The 15,762-nt window shown below is 42.5% G+C and overlaps 1 protein-coding gene across 1 annotated transcript; it reads left to right on the forward strand.

Moving 5' to 3' along the window:
• Positions 1-97: 97 nt before the first annotated feature.
• LOC139397357 (angiopoietin-1-like) lies at positions 98-11,563 on the forward strand. The gene is made up of 7 exons (XM_071144115.1): positions 98-176; positions 286-527; positions 1,389-1,534; positions 2,202-2,303; positions 7,160-7,326; positions 10,422-10,552; positions 11,403-11,563. The coding sequence occupies exons 2-7, from the start codon at positions 302-304 to the stop codon at positions 11,561-11,563; spliced, it is 933 nt and encodes a 310-aa protein (XP_071000216.1). The 5' UTR covers positions 98-176; positions 286-301.
• The last annotated feature ends 4,199 nt before the right edge of the window (positions 11,564-15,762 follow it).

Raw genomic sequence — 15,762 nt, forward strand, 5'->3', positions numbered from 1 at the left:
CTATACACTTGACTGGGTGAATATGAATGATAGTAACAGCTTCCTGATGGACAGGTGTTGAATCAGACCTCCAGGCTGGAGATTCAGCTCCTGGAGAACTCTCTGTCCATCAACAAACTGGAGACCCAGCTCCTCCACCAATCTACAGAGATCAGCAAGCTGCACGACAAGAACAGGTCAAATCAACATGAATGATTTTCTTCCCATGAAAAGTTCTGTATTGATTTATTGGCTGACTGACTGATCGACTGATCAACAGATTTTCAAATCACTTGTATTGATCAGGCTCTTAGAGCAGAAGATGCAGGAGCTGGAGTCTGGGCACCATGAGGAGCTGGTCACCTTCCAGGAGGAGAGATCCAGCCTGCAGCAGCTGGTAGCCAGACAGAGCAGTGTGATCACAGAGCTGCAGACCCATCTGGACCAGGCCACTGGCAACAACAGTATCCTGCTTAGCCAACAACAGCAGCTCACTGAGACCGTCAACAGTCTGCTGAAACTCTGCTCTAAGGACAGAGGGTCTGGAGGTACTGGATGGATACTGGGGCCAATGTTTCCTGTTACAGAAAGTATAAATTAAATACTCTGGGGTATGAATATCATAGCATAGATAGTAATTATTTGCAGGAAGAACGAGTTGGCTTTAAAAACTCTAGGTAGGGTAAAATACAACAGAGGTACTGGAGGATATATTGTGTCAAATGTTCACAGGTTCAGACAAGATATTCTCTGGGCACAGATAAAGCCTATAACTGGACTAAGAAGGCTGGACTAACCCAGTGAGCACCGGCTGACGTCCATGGATGTTGAAAATAGGTTGAAACGTGGAACGGACTGGCCTTCATTTCAATGTCCACATGTTCTAAGATCATAAGAAGATGCATTCCAGAACATAAGAACCTGTTCTAATAGGAACTGACCCAGTCTGGGCTGTTGATTACATAAGAACCTGTTCTAATAGGAACTGACCCAGTCTGGGCTGTTGATTACGTAAGAACCTGTTCTAATAGGAACTGACCCAGTCTGGGCTGTTGATTACATAAGAACCTGTTCTAATAGGAACGGACCCAGTCTGGGCTGTTGATTACGTAAGAACCTGTTCTAATAGGAACTGACCCAGTCTGGGCTGTTGATTACATAAGAACCTGTTCTAATAGGACCTGACCCAGTCTGGGCTGTTGATTACATAATAACCTGTTCTAATAGGACCTGACCCAGTCTGGGCTGTTGATTACATAAGAACCTGTTCTAATAGGACCTGACCCAGTCTGGGCTGTTGATTACATAAGAACCTGTTCTAATAGGACCTTACAAAGGATTTTGGATGCATTCAAATTGGAGCCTAGCTGATAATGTGTTTGCTCTTGTTTCATGATCTATTTAAACAGTGGTGGCAAACAGCAACCTTGCCTTTAAGCAGAGAGATTCATCTCATGAGGAGAGAAAGTATCGGGACTGCTCAGAAATCTTTCAAGCTGGCTTCAACAACAGTGGATTATATACTATTCACATCAACACACAGCAGACCAAAAAGGTACGGAAAACTTGATATATTATCTTCAATAAATATTAGAGGGGGAAAAGAGATGTCAATTCTATTAGCAGAATGTGTAATATAGAGGCATATATTAGATGATATATGCAGGCCTGGCTTTACCTCTGGATGGAAACAGCAAAAACAGACATGAACAATTAAATGGCTGCACTTTTTGACTGTAACCTACTTTAGTTTACGTGCAAGTGGCAGCAGTTATTGTACGGTACTCTAAAGCCACTTCCCAAAAGATTCAACAGCAATATCCCAGGAATATGTCAGGTATTGGCTGGCTGGCTGGGTGATATCCTGGAGCTGGAAATACTCTTGGCTGGCCTCTTCAGCATAGCTACACAGCAGATGTCCTCCTCCTCAGTAGTGTCCTGCCAAGCCGCAGATGGCTGACTGGCAACAGTGTGTTCCTGTCCATTATCAGCTGTGCTGCTGTCAGTGTCCATGGTTACACTAAGCTACGTCCCTGGGCTTAGGACACATTCCGTCATTGTGGCCTCTGACCATGGTACACAAAACTAAGGACCAGGGAGCCTCATCTACAGGAGTCACTCCTTTTACAGGAAACAGTCTTTATTGTCATGATATGCACTGCATGTGTGACAGTAGTGTGTAAGCTACTCATGTCACGGTCTTTCTGTCTCTCTCTCTGTAGGTTTACTGTAACATGGAGGCAGCAGGGGGAGGATGGTCCGTCATTCAGAGGAGAAAAGATGGAACCATGGACTTCCAGAGGACGTGGAAGGAGTACAAGATGGTGAGGAGGACAGGGTGGGATATCCTCACAGCATTCTTCTGATGTTGGTGAATACATACAGTGAGGGAAAAAAGTATTTGATCCCCTGCTGATTTTGTACATTTGCCCACTGACAAAGAAATGATCAGTCTATAATTTTAATGGTAGGTTTATTTGAACAGTGAGAGACAGTTCTAAATTATAAACAGTTATACATTGATTTGCATTTTAATGAGGGAAATAAGTATTTGACCCCTCTGCAAAACATGACTTAGTACTTGGTGGCAAAACCCTTGTTGGCAATCACAGAGGTCAGACGTTTCTTGTAGTTGGCTACCAGGTTTGCACAAATCTCAGGAGAGATTTTGTCCCACTTCTCTTTGCAGATCTTCTCGAAGTCATTAAGGTTTCGAGGCTGACGTTTGGCAACTCGAACCTTCACAGATTTTCCCTCCACAAATTTTCTATGGGCTTAAGGTCTATAGACTAGCTAGGCCACTCCAGGACCTTAATGTGCTTCTTCTTGTGCCACTCCTTTGTTGCCTTGGCTGTGTGTTTTGGGTCATTGTCATGCTGGAATACCCATCCACTACCCATTTTCAATGCCCTGGCTGAGGGATGGAGGTTCTCACCCAAGATTTGACGGTACATGGTCCCGTGCATCGTCCCTTTGATGCGGTGAAGTTGTCCTGTCCCCTTAGCAGAAAAACACCCCCAAAGCATAATGTTTCCACCTCCATGTTTGACGGTGGGGATGGTGTTCTTGGGGTCATTGGCAGCATTCCTCCTCCTCCAAACACGGTGAGTTGAGTTGATGCCAAAGAGCTCCATTATGGTCTCATCTGACCACAACACTTTCACCCAGTTGTCCTCTGAATTATTCAGATGTTCATTGGCAAACTTCAGACAGGCATGTATATGTGCTTTCTTGAGGAGGGGGACCTTGCGGGCACTGCAGGATTTCAGTCCTTCACGGCGTAGTGTGTTATCAATTGTTTTCTTGGTGACTATGGTCCCAGCTGCCTTGAGATCATTGACAAGATCCTCCCGTGTAGTTCTGGGCTGATTCCTCACTGTTCTCATGATCATTGCAACTCCACGTGGTGAGATCTTGCATGGAGCCCCAGGCCGAGGGAGATTGACATTTCTTTTGTGTTTCTTCCATTTGCGAATAATCACACCAACTGTTGTCACCTTCTCACCAAGCTGCTTGGCGACGGTCTTGTAGCCCATTCCAGCCTTGTGTAGGTCTACAATCTTGTCCCTGACATCCTTGGAGAGCTCTTTGGTCTTTGCCATGGTGGAGAGTTTGGAATCTGATTGATTGATTGCTTCTGTGGACAGATGTCTTTTATACAGGTAACAAACTGAGATTAGGAGCACTCCCTTTAAGAGTGTGCTCCTAATCTCAGCTCGTTACCTGTATAAAAGACACATGGGAGCCAGAAATCTTTCTGATTGAGAGGGGGTCAAATACTTATTTACCTCATTAAAATGCAAATAAATGTATAACATTTTTGACATGCGTTTTTCTGGATTATTTTGTTGTTATTCTGTCTCCCACTGTTCAAATAAACCTACCATTAAAATGATAGACTGATAATTTCTTTGTCAGTGGGCAAATCAGCAGGGGATCAAATACTTTTTTCCCTCACTGTAGCACCAGGGATTAACATGGGTAATCGGGATCCCGGGACATTACCGGGAACACTCTTCACGTTTACCCCCCAAAATACATGACAAGACCCGGGAAATTACAATAAAATTCCCCAATGTCTGCACTAATGAAATCCCTCAGCAAAAGATTAACAAAAACATTTATTGGACATTATCCAAACAGGTTGTCACATTGAAGCCTTTAGTCTAGCATATTTGACACAAAGTCGCTATAAATTCAAAGCGCACGCATAATTGACACTGCCGGTCGCTCTGGACTGCACACATGACCCGAATACAGTTAATAAACCCCACAGGAAACCTTACAGTGTAGCCTTTTAGAGAGCATGTGCCTCTTTAAGCTGTCATTGTGAATCTTCAGACAGTCACAAATTTGATAGGCCTATGTACAATTCACTGCATAAGCATCTCTGTCACAGGCATGAAGTCCGTTAATAAGGCTTGAGGGAAAATTCTATATTCTCATCCTAGAACCTAGGCTATTTCCCTATCCAATCCTAATGAAACCCAAAATCCTGACTCCTGTCTCACTGCTACAGCTCATTTTATTCTGTAATCCATAGGATGCATTATCAAAGCACGCCTCTCGCCTATGCATGTCAAAATACCTCTTTCCCCCCTTCTCTGTGCTGTCTCATAGAGAATGTTTGATCAACAAACGATATGAGAGTTGATATGGGTATTTTTGAAACAGTCCTCGTTAAGATACCTTGATATTTAAACTATTTCCACTTCCTCTCCCTGTTATTCATGAGCTGATCTGCTATCGGTATAATCATCAACTTGATTTAGCCAAATATGGGAGATATTCTGCCATTCGTTGAAGGAGGTTGAAGGAGGTTATCTAGCAAGTTTAGCAACTTTGGTCATTTGACTTTTGTTTGACTGCCGTTACAAAGAAACAACGCTATACTCGGAGGGCGCTCTGTGGGGCTACTTCTGAAATGCGCTGGCGATCAAAGATAGAGTAACTATCATGACTAAACTTACATTTAATTTGCTCTGAAATATTTCCATAGTGGCGCAGCACCCCTCTTATTTGGGGAGAACCCTGGCATAGTGACCATCTTGGTTTTAAAAGGACACTTCTGATTTTTGCAGTATTTCCCAGGACTCTCGGGATAAATAGGGATTATTCCCGGTATTGAAACTTTGTAGATTTTTGGGAAAATAGGAATCTCTACATTGCACAACATATGAATGTATATGTCAAACTACAACAGAAAAAGGAGCAAGTACAAACGCATATCACAAAACAGACTTTGTGCATCCCAAGTGGCACCCTATTCCCTATATAGTGCACTACTTTTGACCAGAGCCCTATGGGGAAATAGGGTGTCCTATGGGCCCTGGTCAAAAGTATTGTACTTTAAAATGAATATGGGCTATTTAGGACGAATCCACTGTGTTGTCACTGCCAGCCCCATTAGGCCTTGAAAGAGCCCTGTGGCTAAAAAGGCCTCTGCCTCTGGGCTGAGCGAGAGAGGACTGTCCTCCAGTCAGGGGCTAAGGAAGTGTGGAGTGTAGCCTGGCAAAGACGCTGGCATACAACGGGTATGTGTTCGCTCGTTGACCCCTGTGTTGGGAGTGTTTCATAATGACGCTAATGGTCTCTGATTGAACACTTCTGAGAGAAAATGACAGGAGAGAGGAAACTGTTTAAGTTGAGTCTAAACATGGTGTACTTAGATCACCATTCAAATGTTGATATATTGTAAAATGTCTCTGGTAAAGAAAGATTAATTCCAAGGTCTGGTCTAGTACTGGTGCTGCAGAATCCAACCTATCTATATATCTTTCTCTCTCTGTCTATATCTCTCTATATCTAAATCTCTATCTCTTTATCAATCAATCAAATGTATTTATAAAGCCCTTTTTACATCAGCCGATGTCACAAAGTGCTACACAGCCTAAAACCCCAAACAGCAAGCAATGCAGATGTAGAAGCACGGGGGCTTGGAAAAACTCCCTAGAAACGCAGCAACCTAGGAAGAAACCTAGAGAGGAACTAGGCTCTGAAGGGTGGCCAGTCCACTTCTGGCTGTGCCGGGTGGAGATTATAACAGTACATGGACAAGATGTTCAAACGTTCATAGATGACCAGCAGGGTCAAATAATAATCACAGTGGCTGTAGAGGGTGCAACAGGTCAGCACCTCAGGAGTAAATGTCAGTTGGCTTTTCATAGCCGATCATTCAGAGTTAGAGACAGCAGGTGCAGTAGAGAAAGAGAGTCCAAAACAGCAGGTCCAGGACAAGGCAGCACGTCCAGTGAACAAGTCAGGGTTCCATAGCCGCAGGCAGAACAGTTGAAACTGGAGCAGCAGCAGATAGACTGGGGGACAGCAGGTGGACTGGGAACAGCAAGGAGTCATCAGGCCAGGTAGTCCTGAGGCATGGTCCTAGGGCTCAGGTCCTCCGAGAGAAGAGAGAAAGAGAGTTAGAGGGAGCATTCTTACACAGGACACCGGATAAGACAGGAGAAATACTCCAGATATAACAAACTGATTCTAGCCCCCCGACACAAACTATTGCAGCATAAATACTGGAGGCTATATCTCTCTCTCCATCTATATATCTCTATACCTCTCTATCTATATACCTCTTTATCTATGTCTCGCTAGCTATGTCTCTCTCTCTATAGGGGCGGCAGGTAGCCTAGTGGTTAGAGCGGGGGGTCAGTAACTGAAAGGTTGGTGGATCAAATCCCCGAGCTGACAAGGTAGAAATCTGTCGTTCTGCCCCTGAACAAGGCAGTTAACCCACTGTTCCTAGGCCATCATTATAAATAAGAGTTTGTTCTTAACTGACTTGCCTAGTTAAATAAATATATCTTTATCTACTCATCTGTCTGTCTCCCTCAATTCACTACTGTCAAAAAAGAGTAAAACACAGAACATAGTTATTATTATTTTTTAAAAGAGAGGAAAACACAGAACAGAATTCCTTTAAAAAAAGAGAACAAAGAGTCACTGAGTAGAACATCGCTCTAACAGTCTTAATTCTACCTAGAACCATATAGGGTTTGTGATCTTGTCCCTGTAGAAGAACCCGATATAACATTCATTATTTTTCTATAGCTCCATGTGTTGCTGGGACAAGGACCTGCGACAGACTAGTGTCCTGTCCAAGGGGTGTACTTGTACATCAAGCTGCCTTACACTACAGAAACAGAAGACAAGTGCTCCTGTGTTGTTGCAGGGCTTTGGGAGTCTGTTTGGAGAACACTGGCTGGGGAATGAGTTCGTGTTCCTGCTGACCAGCCAAAGGCCCTACAACCTGAGGGTGGAAGTGACCGACTGGGACGGACAGCAGGCCTTCTCCCACTATGACCGTTTCTACATCGGCAGCGAGAAGCAGAATTACAGGTGGGATACCAGCAATGTGTTCTGGGCCGTATTCTTAAAGAGTCTCACAGTAGGAGTGCTGATATCAGCTACAGATGTAGGATCTTAATTTGATCACTCTTTTGTTGCTGAGAATTGTCCTGCATAGAAGGAAATGCTAACTTGTGGTATATTTGAGTTTTAAAAAAGCTTCTAAAGTTTGTAATTTCCACTTTGAAAACTCAGACTTGATTTGCCCTAAAGAAAAATGTTTCATCCCCGACATAAATGTCCATTAATTATAATCCACGTAATTCACATTTCCTGTTGCTGCAGGATTATTTTCCTGCTCTAGAAAACTGGCTCAAATTAAGATCCTACATCTGTATGTACCCTAAGTGGAGGAAATTAAGTTGTCACATCTCAGCGCATACATATTGTATCATACCTACAGTACAGTTTTTAGGATCATAGGACATTCCCCACTAAATACGCCCACATTCCTACTTAAATAGTCACTCAACTACTCAACTGTGGTTGCCTTTACTTGCTTCAGGACCTGCAGTATATTTTTAATGAAGTGGGAATAAATTATTGGACTTGGTTCTATCACTGACAATGATGTGCTTGGTGTTGTATTTCCATCACAGTAACGATGGTGAGGCACTGGTGACTCTGATCATGATTTGTAATCAATTAATGTATGCATTTTTCAGTTTGTTGACTTTATTGCCCATAACCTTCTGATTGAGGCTTCTAGAACTTCAGCAGATCATAATTCTTACTTTTTCATTTATTGTCTCTTCAAAAACATACTGGATAATCTTTTTGAGTTCTGGAATGGAATCAATTTTGGTCTCTAGATTCGTATGTCATTGCCATTCTGTAATACTTGTCATGGAGATGGTCCAAAACAAACTATTGTCACACAGCTTCTTAGGGAAAGAGAGGCTCTGCCTCATTTCACAATGCCATTACTAACTAAATCAAATGTAAGATCGTAAAAGGGAATTATTATATTTCCTAGAATGATAACCAGCAAGCTTTGTCTCAATCTGATTTAGTTCACCCACATACGGACGTGTGATCACACAAACGAACACACTTGTACCATTTTTTGTTGTTGACCTGGCTCACATTTTTACTAACCAGTTAAAGACAAGGAAGGATGGAAGGATGTACAAAGAGCTATTAGAGTAACTATTGAGTAGTATTGAGAGGGAGAGTAAACAGAGTCCATCAGTGGAAATTGAAAAGTCATTTACAGTACATAGCAGTCAGTATATACTGTGTAATCCGTTATTGGGAATGAATGTAAATAATGACCATTATTTTAAACATGGTTTATAGAGGACGATCACAGCCTTTAAAGGAAAGCTATTCTATGGAGTGTGGCGTTTAATGGGCCTACAGCTCAAATCCAATAACATGTTACTGGTTGTGTACACAAGGCTTGTGTTCCTAGCTCCAACAGTTCAGTAATACCTAACTAAATGCTGTGGTTCCTAGCTCCAACAGTGCAGTAATACCTAACTAAATGCTGGTGTTCCTAGCTCCAACAGTTCAGTAATACCTAACTAAATGCTGGGGTTCCTAGCTCCAACAGTGCAGTAATACCTAACTAAATGCTGGTGTTCCTAGCTCCAACAGTTCAGTAATACCTAACTAAATGCTGGGGTTCCTAGCTCCAACAGTGCAGTAATACCTAACTAAATGCTGGTGTTCCTAGCTCCAACAGTTCAGTAATACCTAACTAAATGCTGTGGTTCCTAGCTCCAACAGTGCAGTAATACCTAACTAAATGCTGGTGTTCCTAGCTCCAACAGTTCAGTAATACCTAACTAAATGCTGGTGTTCCTAGCTCCAACAGTGCAGTAATACCTAACTAAATGCTGGTGTTCCTAGCTCCAACAGTTCAGTAGTATCCAACAATACATAACAATACACACACATCTGATAACAAGATGGTGCCGATAGACATGGTCGCCCTGTTCATGGCTCCTAAGCAACTTTGCAGCTCTTCAGACACACTGGGTTTCAGAGAGCCAGGCTGCCTTCCATAACTACAGTACTTAATGTGACACAGAGTCACTGTACCCGAACCAAACACCTGGTCACCATAGCAGCCAAGCCACATTAATGATCAGTCTGACACTTTGATGGGTCAGATATATGACCACACAGAGGGACCACAGATAAATAGAGACGTTATAATTGATGAACACCAGTGTTCAGGTCAAGTTCAATTGTGATATGTATTAATTTATTTCATTATCTGTGTCATTCATATTCGTGTAACAGATGAATTAATTGATCAATGTTTGTTAAATACGTTAAGATCATAGAAATGTTGTTTCTTGCTGTGAGGCCTGATGTGTTGAACTAATCAACCCTCTCAAAGTCTGTTGTACTGTATCTATGATGGTTTAACATAGACACAGTATTCAACATAGACACAGTATTCAACATAGACACAGTATTCAACATAGACACAGTATACAAGACCACTGACTAAGAATAGGGCCTCTCTCTTCCGTGAATTATCCATCACCTGGTTCTGGCAAGACCTGAAAGTTGTCTGACTCATAAACCACAGTTGGAGTTGCTTGACATGCAGTACAGTAGATGGGGACAAACAATGCAGGAGGAGGGAGTGCAAAGAGTTCGCAGGGAAGTACACAAACGGCTTGAGACAAACGAGGAAACCGACAATGTCCTCATAAACCAGGATGTTCTTTATAAAAGCAACTGGTGTGATTGGGTTTTAATATAGTGTACGATAATTTCAAAGAACAGTGTGGTGGTGAATTTATGTCCTCAAACGTTCACACAGTGAGAACAAGGGGAGGTACATTTTTGCCTTAAGTAACAATCTGTCTCATGTAGCCATACGAAACTAAACATATACTATTAAATGGAGTGTCTCGGATTTATGTACAGAATAATATGAAATGCTCTGAGACCAGGTTGCAAGGGGAGGTACATATTATTTAGATTAGAAGAACAGCGTGGTGGTGAATTTCTGTCCTCCACCGTGCACACAGTGAGAAGAACAAAAGCGTTCTCCAGCAGCTAAAGGGCACTAGCATTGTGTTTCTGCTTTATTTCCCTCTGTGTTTCCCTGGCGACTGTGTCAGGCTGTTCCTGAAGAGTCACAGTGGAACGGCAGGCAGACAGAGCAGCCTGGTCCTCAACGGAGCAGACTTCAGTACCAAGGATATGGACAACGACAACTGCATCTGCAAATGTGCTCTCATGCTCACCGGGGGTATGTCTGAGGTCCACATTAACCCCTAAACATGCACTCTGTATGTACTCCTGTAGAACTGAAACGACTGGATAAGTAGAAGCTATAAGACAACAACAACCACCCACCCACACTATGCTGGGTGATGCTTTTGTCATTTTGGTAAAACATTTTCAACCCATTGACCTCCCGGTCCCCCTCACCCACTTTATCTCCGGTCTAGAAGAACAACAGAGCAGGCCAGAGCCAGTTAGTATGTATTCAGCACTGCTACTGACATATCACAGCAGAGAATGGTATCTCAGCTGGTGAAGCCAGGTGGCAGCCCTCTGCATTTTACAGAATGATTGACACATGCCATGGCTGGTTTAGAAGTCCAGGGAACTGGCCAGCAGAATAAATCAAAATGACAGTGAAATTCCTATTAAGAATGTGAAGCTACAATCTCATCAGGATTTAGATCCAGAATGTACATCTGAAAATACATGACAAACATACATGTCTTTATCCTCTTATCAATGTCTAGACCAACATTTCCCAAACCCCCCCCCCCCCAAGTAGCTGGTTCAAACATTTTGGGCTCACAGAGATTCTTGTAGACTATTTATGTTTTGTTAGTTGCCCTCATACTCCGCTCTCACCTGTAATGAAAGGTCAGAGGTCAGAATGGGGCAAAGCTATCCAAAGAGAGGAGTACTGGAGTCTGCTCTAGTGTTGACTACTTGGCGTTGCAACAAAGCTATCCAGAGATAATCAGAGGTTACAGGGAGGTCACACAGTTATGACTTTGATAGTTCTCTGATAGTGTAACATCATCAAGCCTAAAATCTATTTTCTCTGTTTCTCTCTACGTTTCTCTCTATGCCTTCAGGTTGGTGGTTCGATGCCTGTGGACCATCGAACCTGAACGGGATGTACTACAGTCATGGTCAGAACATGGGTAAACTGAATGGGATTAGGTGGCACTACTTCAAAGGGTCTAGTTACTCTCTCCATGCTACTACCATGATGATACGACCAGCAGACTTCTGAGAGGACATTTTGGTGACTGTCGTTGGGTACGTTGTCCATAGACATATTGGCATCATTAGTCATGTTTCCATCCAACTGTTTTTATGCGATAAAGTAAAGTACTGTCCAACAGGTGTGACGGAAACACAAAATAGAAGGTGGGATAATTGTTTGTACTTTGACTTAAAAAATAGCAACCTAATTTAGTTTTCTATGAGGAACTTGGATTCTGACTTTCTGCTGCTCACATGTCCTCTTGAAAGACATTGATTGTTTGAGACAGTATGCTTGAGCACCAGCTCTGCAATGAATCAAACTGTAGAAGTGGGTTACATGAAGAGGATATGAATGTAAGATTTGGTGCTTTTGAAAGACTTTAATTTGTCTGGCTTTCATTTCTCTTTTCATTTGTCTCTTTCATGTATCTGTTGTGGATTGTTCTTCTATGGGTAAGGTATTCCTGTTAACATGTTGTGAATCAGTGTACTGCTCTCTTAGTCTGCACTGTGGGCAGAGAAGCCTGATGGCCTAGACTGGATACACTTCAGAACACTGTTATGGATATTATTTGCCTATATAGTGGATTGCTGTGTGTGTGTGTGTGTGTGGAATGTACTGTGTTTTATATCATTATGTTTAAGGAATGGTGTCTATGTGTGTCTCACCACACTTGAATATTTAATGGAATAGAGATAAATAATTGATGTTCACTTTCATTTAAGTTTTCAGTATTAAAAGCATTGTTGCTCTTATACCCTTCCTAGATTTGTACTAATTTGCAACATCTATTGGGGCCTTTGTTGAACTTTGTAACAATGACAAAAGTACTTTTTTTGTGCCATGAATTAAAAATATTCCCCCTAAAAGCAGTGCCAAGCATTTTTCTGCTCCATAAAGTAGTCCAACAAGCTAGACACTGCAGTGACTTCATAAACTTAGGTGACGTGAACTTCTGGCTCTGGGGTGGACTTTCCTATTGTTATGACGTTAAGGTCAGTGACAGACAGACGGACGGACGGACGGACGGACGGACAGACAGACAGACAGACAGACAGACAGACAGACAGACAGACAGACAGACAGACAGACAGACAGACAGACAGACAGACAGACAGACAGACAGACAGACAGACAGACAGACTCCAATCTATTCACACACACACACACATACATGCATACATGCATACATACATACATACATACATACATACATACATACATACATACATACATACATACATACCCATTCCAATCTATTCTGCAGGCTGCGTGTCAGGCAGGGAGGATGTGGGTGGGAACCATTTTGAATGTCAGTATCGGTTTCTCTTGTCAGATGGGACATTTTTGTCTCCACACACAGGTGTGTTTTAGAGCTATTAAATATTTATTTATACATTTTATTTTTTATTTCACCTTTATTTAACCAGGTAGGCTAGTTGAGAACACCTTTATTTAACCAGGTAGGCTAGTTGAGAACACCTTTATTTAACCAGGTAGGCTAGTTGAGAACACCTTTATTTAACCAGGTAGGCTAGTTGAGAACACCTTTATTTAACCAGGTAGGCTAGTTGAGAACACCTTTATTTAACCAGGTAGACTAGTTGAGAACACCTTTATTTAACCAGGTAGACTAGTTGAGAACACCTTTATTTAACCAGGTAGACTAGTTGAGAACACCTTTATTTAACCAGGTAGGCTAGTTGAGAACACCTTTATTTAACCAGGTAGACTAGTTGAGAACACCTTTATTTAACCAGGTAGACTAGTTGAGAACACCTTTATTTAACCAGGTAGACTAGTTGAGAACACCTTTATTTAACCAGGTAGGCTAGTTGAGAACACCTTTATTTAACCAGGTAGACTAGTTGAGAACACCTTTATTTAACCAGGTAGGCTAGTTGAGAACACCTTTATTTAACCAGGTAGGCTAGTTGAGAACACCTTTATTTAACCAGGTAGGCTAGTTGAGAACACCTTTATTTAACCAGGTAGGGTAGTTGAGAACACCTTTATTTAACCAGGTAGGCTAGTTGAGAACACCTTTATTTAACCAGGTAGGCTACTTGAGAACACCTTTATTTAACCAGGTAGGCTAGTTGAGAACACCTTTATTTAACCAGGTAGGCTAGTTGAGAACACCTTTATTTAACCAGGTAGGCTAGTTGAGAACACCTTTATTTAACCAGGTAGGCTAGTTGAGAACACCTTTATTTAACCAGGTAGGGTAGTTGAGAACACCTTTATTTAACCAGGTAGGCTAGTTGAGAACACCTTTATTTAACCAGGTAGGCTAGTTGAGAACACCTTTATTTAACCAGGTAGGCTATTTGAGAACACCTTTATTTAACCAGGTAGGGTAGTTGAGAACACCTTTATTTAACCAGGTAGGCTAGTTGAGAACACCTTTATTTAACCAGGTAGGCTAGTTGAGAACACCTTTATTTAACCAGGTAGGCTATTTGAGAACACCTTTATTTAACCAGGTAGGCTAGTTGAGAACACCTTTATTTAACCAGGTAGGCAAGTTGAGAACAAGTTCTCATTTACAACTGCAACCTGGCCAAGATAAAGCAAAGCAGTGCAACACAAACAACAACACAGTTACACATGGAATAAACAAGCGTACAGTCAATAACACAATAGAAAAAAAAGAAAGTCTATATACAGTGTGTGCAAATGGCGTGAGGAGGTAAGGCAATAAATAGGCCATAGTAGCAAGTAATTACAATTTAGCAAATGAACACTGGAGTGATAGATGTGCAGATGATGTGCAAGTAGAAATACTGGTGTGCAATACTGGTGTGCTTTTACAGATGGGCTATGCACGGCTGCAACGATCGGTTAGCTGCTCGGATAGCTGATGTTTAAAGTTAGTGAGGGAAATATAAGTCTCCAGCTTCAGTTATTTTTGCAATACATTCCAGTCATTGGCAGCAGAGAACTGGAAGGAAAGGCAGCCAAAGTAGGTGTTGGCTTTGGGGATGACCAGTGAGATACACTGTACCTGCTGGAGCGTGTGCTACGGGTGGGTGTTGTTACCGTGACCAGTGAGCTGAGATAAGGCGGAGCTTAACCTAGCAAAGACTTATATATGACCTGGAGCCACTGGGTCTGGCGACGAATATGTAGTGACGGACAGCCGATTAGAGCATACAGGTCGCAGTGGTGGGTGGTATATGGGGCTTTGGTGACAAAACAGTTGGCACTGTGATAGACTGCATCCAGTTTGCTGCGTAGAGTGTTAGAGGCTATTTTGAAAATGACATCGCCGAAGTCAAGGATCGGTAGGATAGTCAGTTTTACTAGGCGGCGTGAGTGAATTAAGCTTTGTTGCAGTCTAGCCAGACACCTAGGTGTCAGAACCGTACAGAGTAGTCAGAACCGTCCAGAGTAGTAATGCTAGTTGGGCGGGTGCGGGCAGCGAACGGTTGAAAAGCATACATTTAGTTTTACTAGCGTTTCAGAGCAGTTGGGGGCCACGGAAGGAGTGTTGTATGGCATTAAAGCTCGTTTGGAGGTTTGTTAACACAGTGTCCAAAGAAGGGCCAGATATGTACAGAATGGTGTCTTCTGCATACAGGTGGATCAGGGAGTCACCCGCAGCAAGAGCGACATCGTTGATTTATACAGAGAAAAGAGTCGGCCCGAGAATTGAACCCTGTGGTACTCCCATAGTGACTGCCAGAGGTCCTGACAACAGGCCCTACTCTGTCAGAGAAGTAATTTGTGAACCAGGCAAGGCAGTCATTTGAGAAACCAAGGCTGTTGAGTTTGCCGATAAGAATACGGTGATTGACAGAGTCGAAAGCCTTGGCCAGGTCAATGAAGACGGCTGCACAGTACAATCTTTTATCGATGGCGGTTATGATATCGTTTAGTACCTTGAGCGTGGCTGAGGTGCACCCGTGACCAGCTCAGAAACCAGATTGCACAGCGGAGAAGGTACGGTGGGATTCGAAATGGTCAGTGTTCTGTTTATTAACTTGGCTTCCAAAGACTTTAGATAGACAGGGCAGGATGGAGACCGTCACTGGAGCCTCTCACAGGTTTTCACACAGATCTCAAGATGTGGCTAAGTACACAACTAACTAAATAGAACATGTGCAATTGTAACGCATGATATTGGTCTGGGAGTCATGCATTAGAATATGTCAAAATAGTGACATTTGACCATTGTAGTTGTACCTTAGTGATGCCTCTTACACCGAGATGCAGTGCCT

The sequence above is a fragment of the Oncorhynchus clarkii genome, unplaced genomic scaffold (genome assembly GCF_045791955.1).
Source record: "Oncorhynchus clarkii lewisi isolate Uvic-CL-2024 unplaced genomic scaffold, UVic_Ocla_1.0 unplaced_contig_11867_pilon_pilon, whole genome shotgun sequence".
Lineage (NCBI taxonomy): Eukaryota > Metazoa > Chordata > Actinopteri > Salmoniformes > Salmonidae > Oncorhynchus > Oncorhynchus clarkii.

What these genes read in the sequence shown, in the direction of transcription:
- LOC139397357 (XM_071144115.1), top strand. Translation starts at nt 302, where the DNA reads ATGCAGGAGCTGGAGTCTGGGCACCATGAGGAGCTGGTCACCTTCCAG. An exon ending in TAAGGACAGAGGGTCTGGAG is followed by an intron (nt 528 to 1,388) that starts GTACTGGATGGA and finishes CTATTTAAACAG; the next exon opens with TGGTGGCAAACAGCAACCTT. An exon ending in CGTGGAAGGAGTACAAGATG is followed by an intron (nt 2,304 to 7,159) that starts GTGAGGAGGACA and finishes GTGTTGTTGCAG; the next exon opens with GGCTTTGGGAGTCTGTTTGG.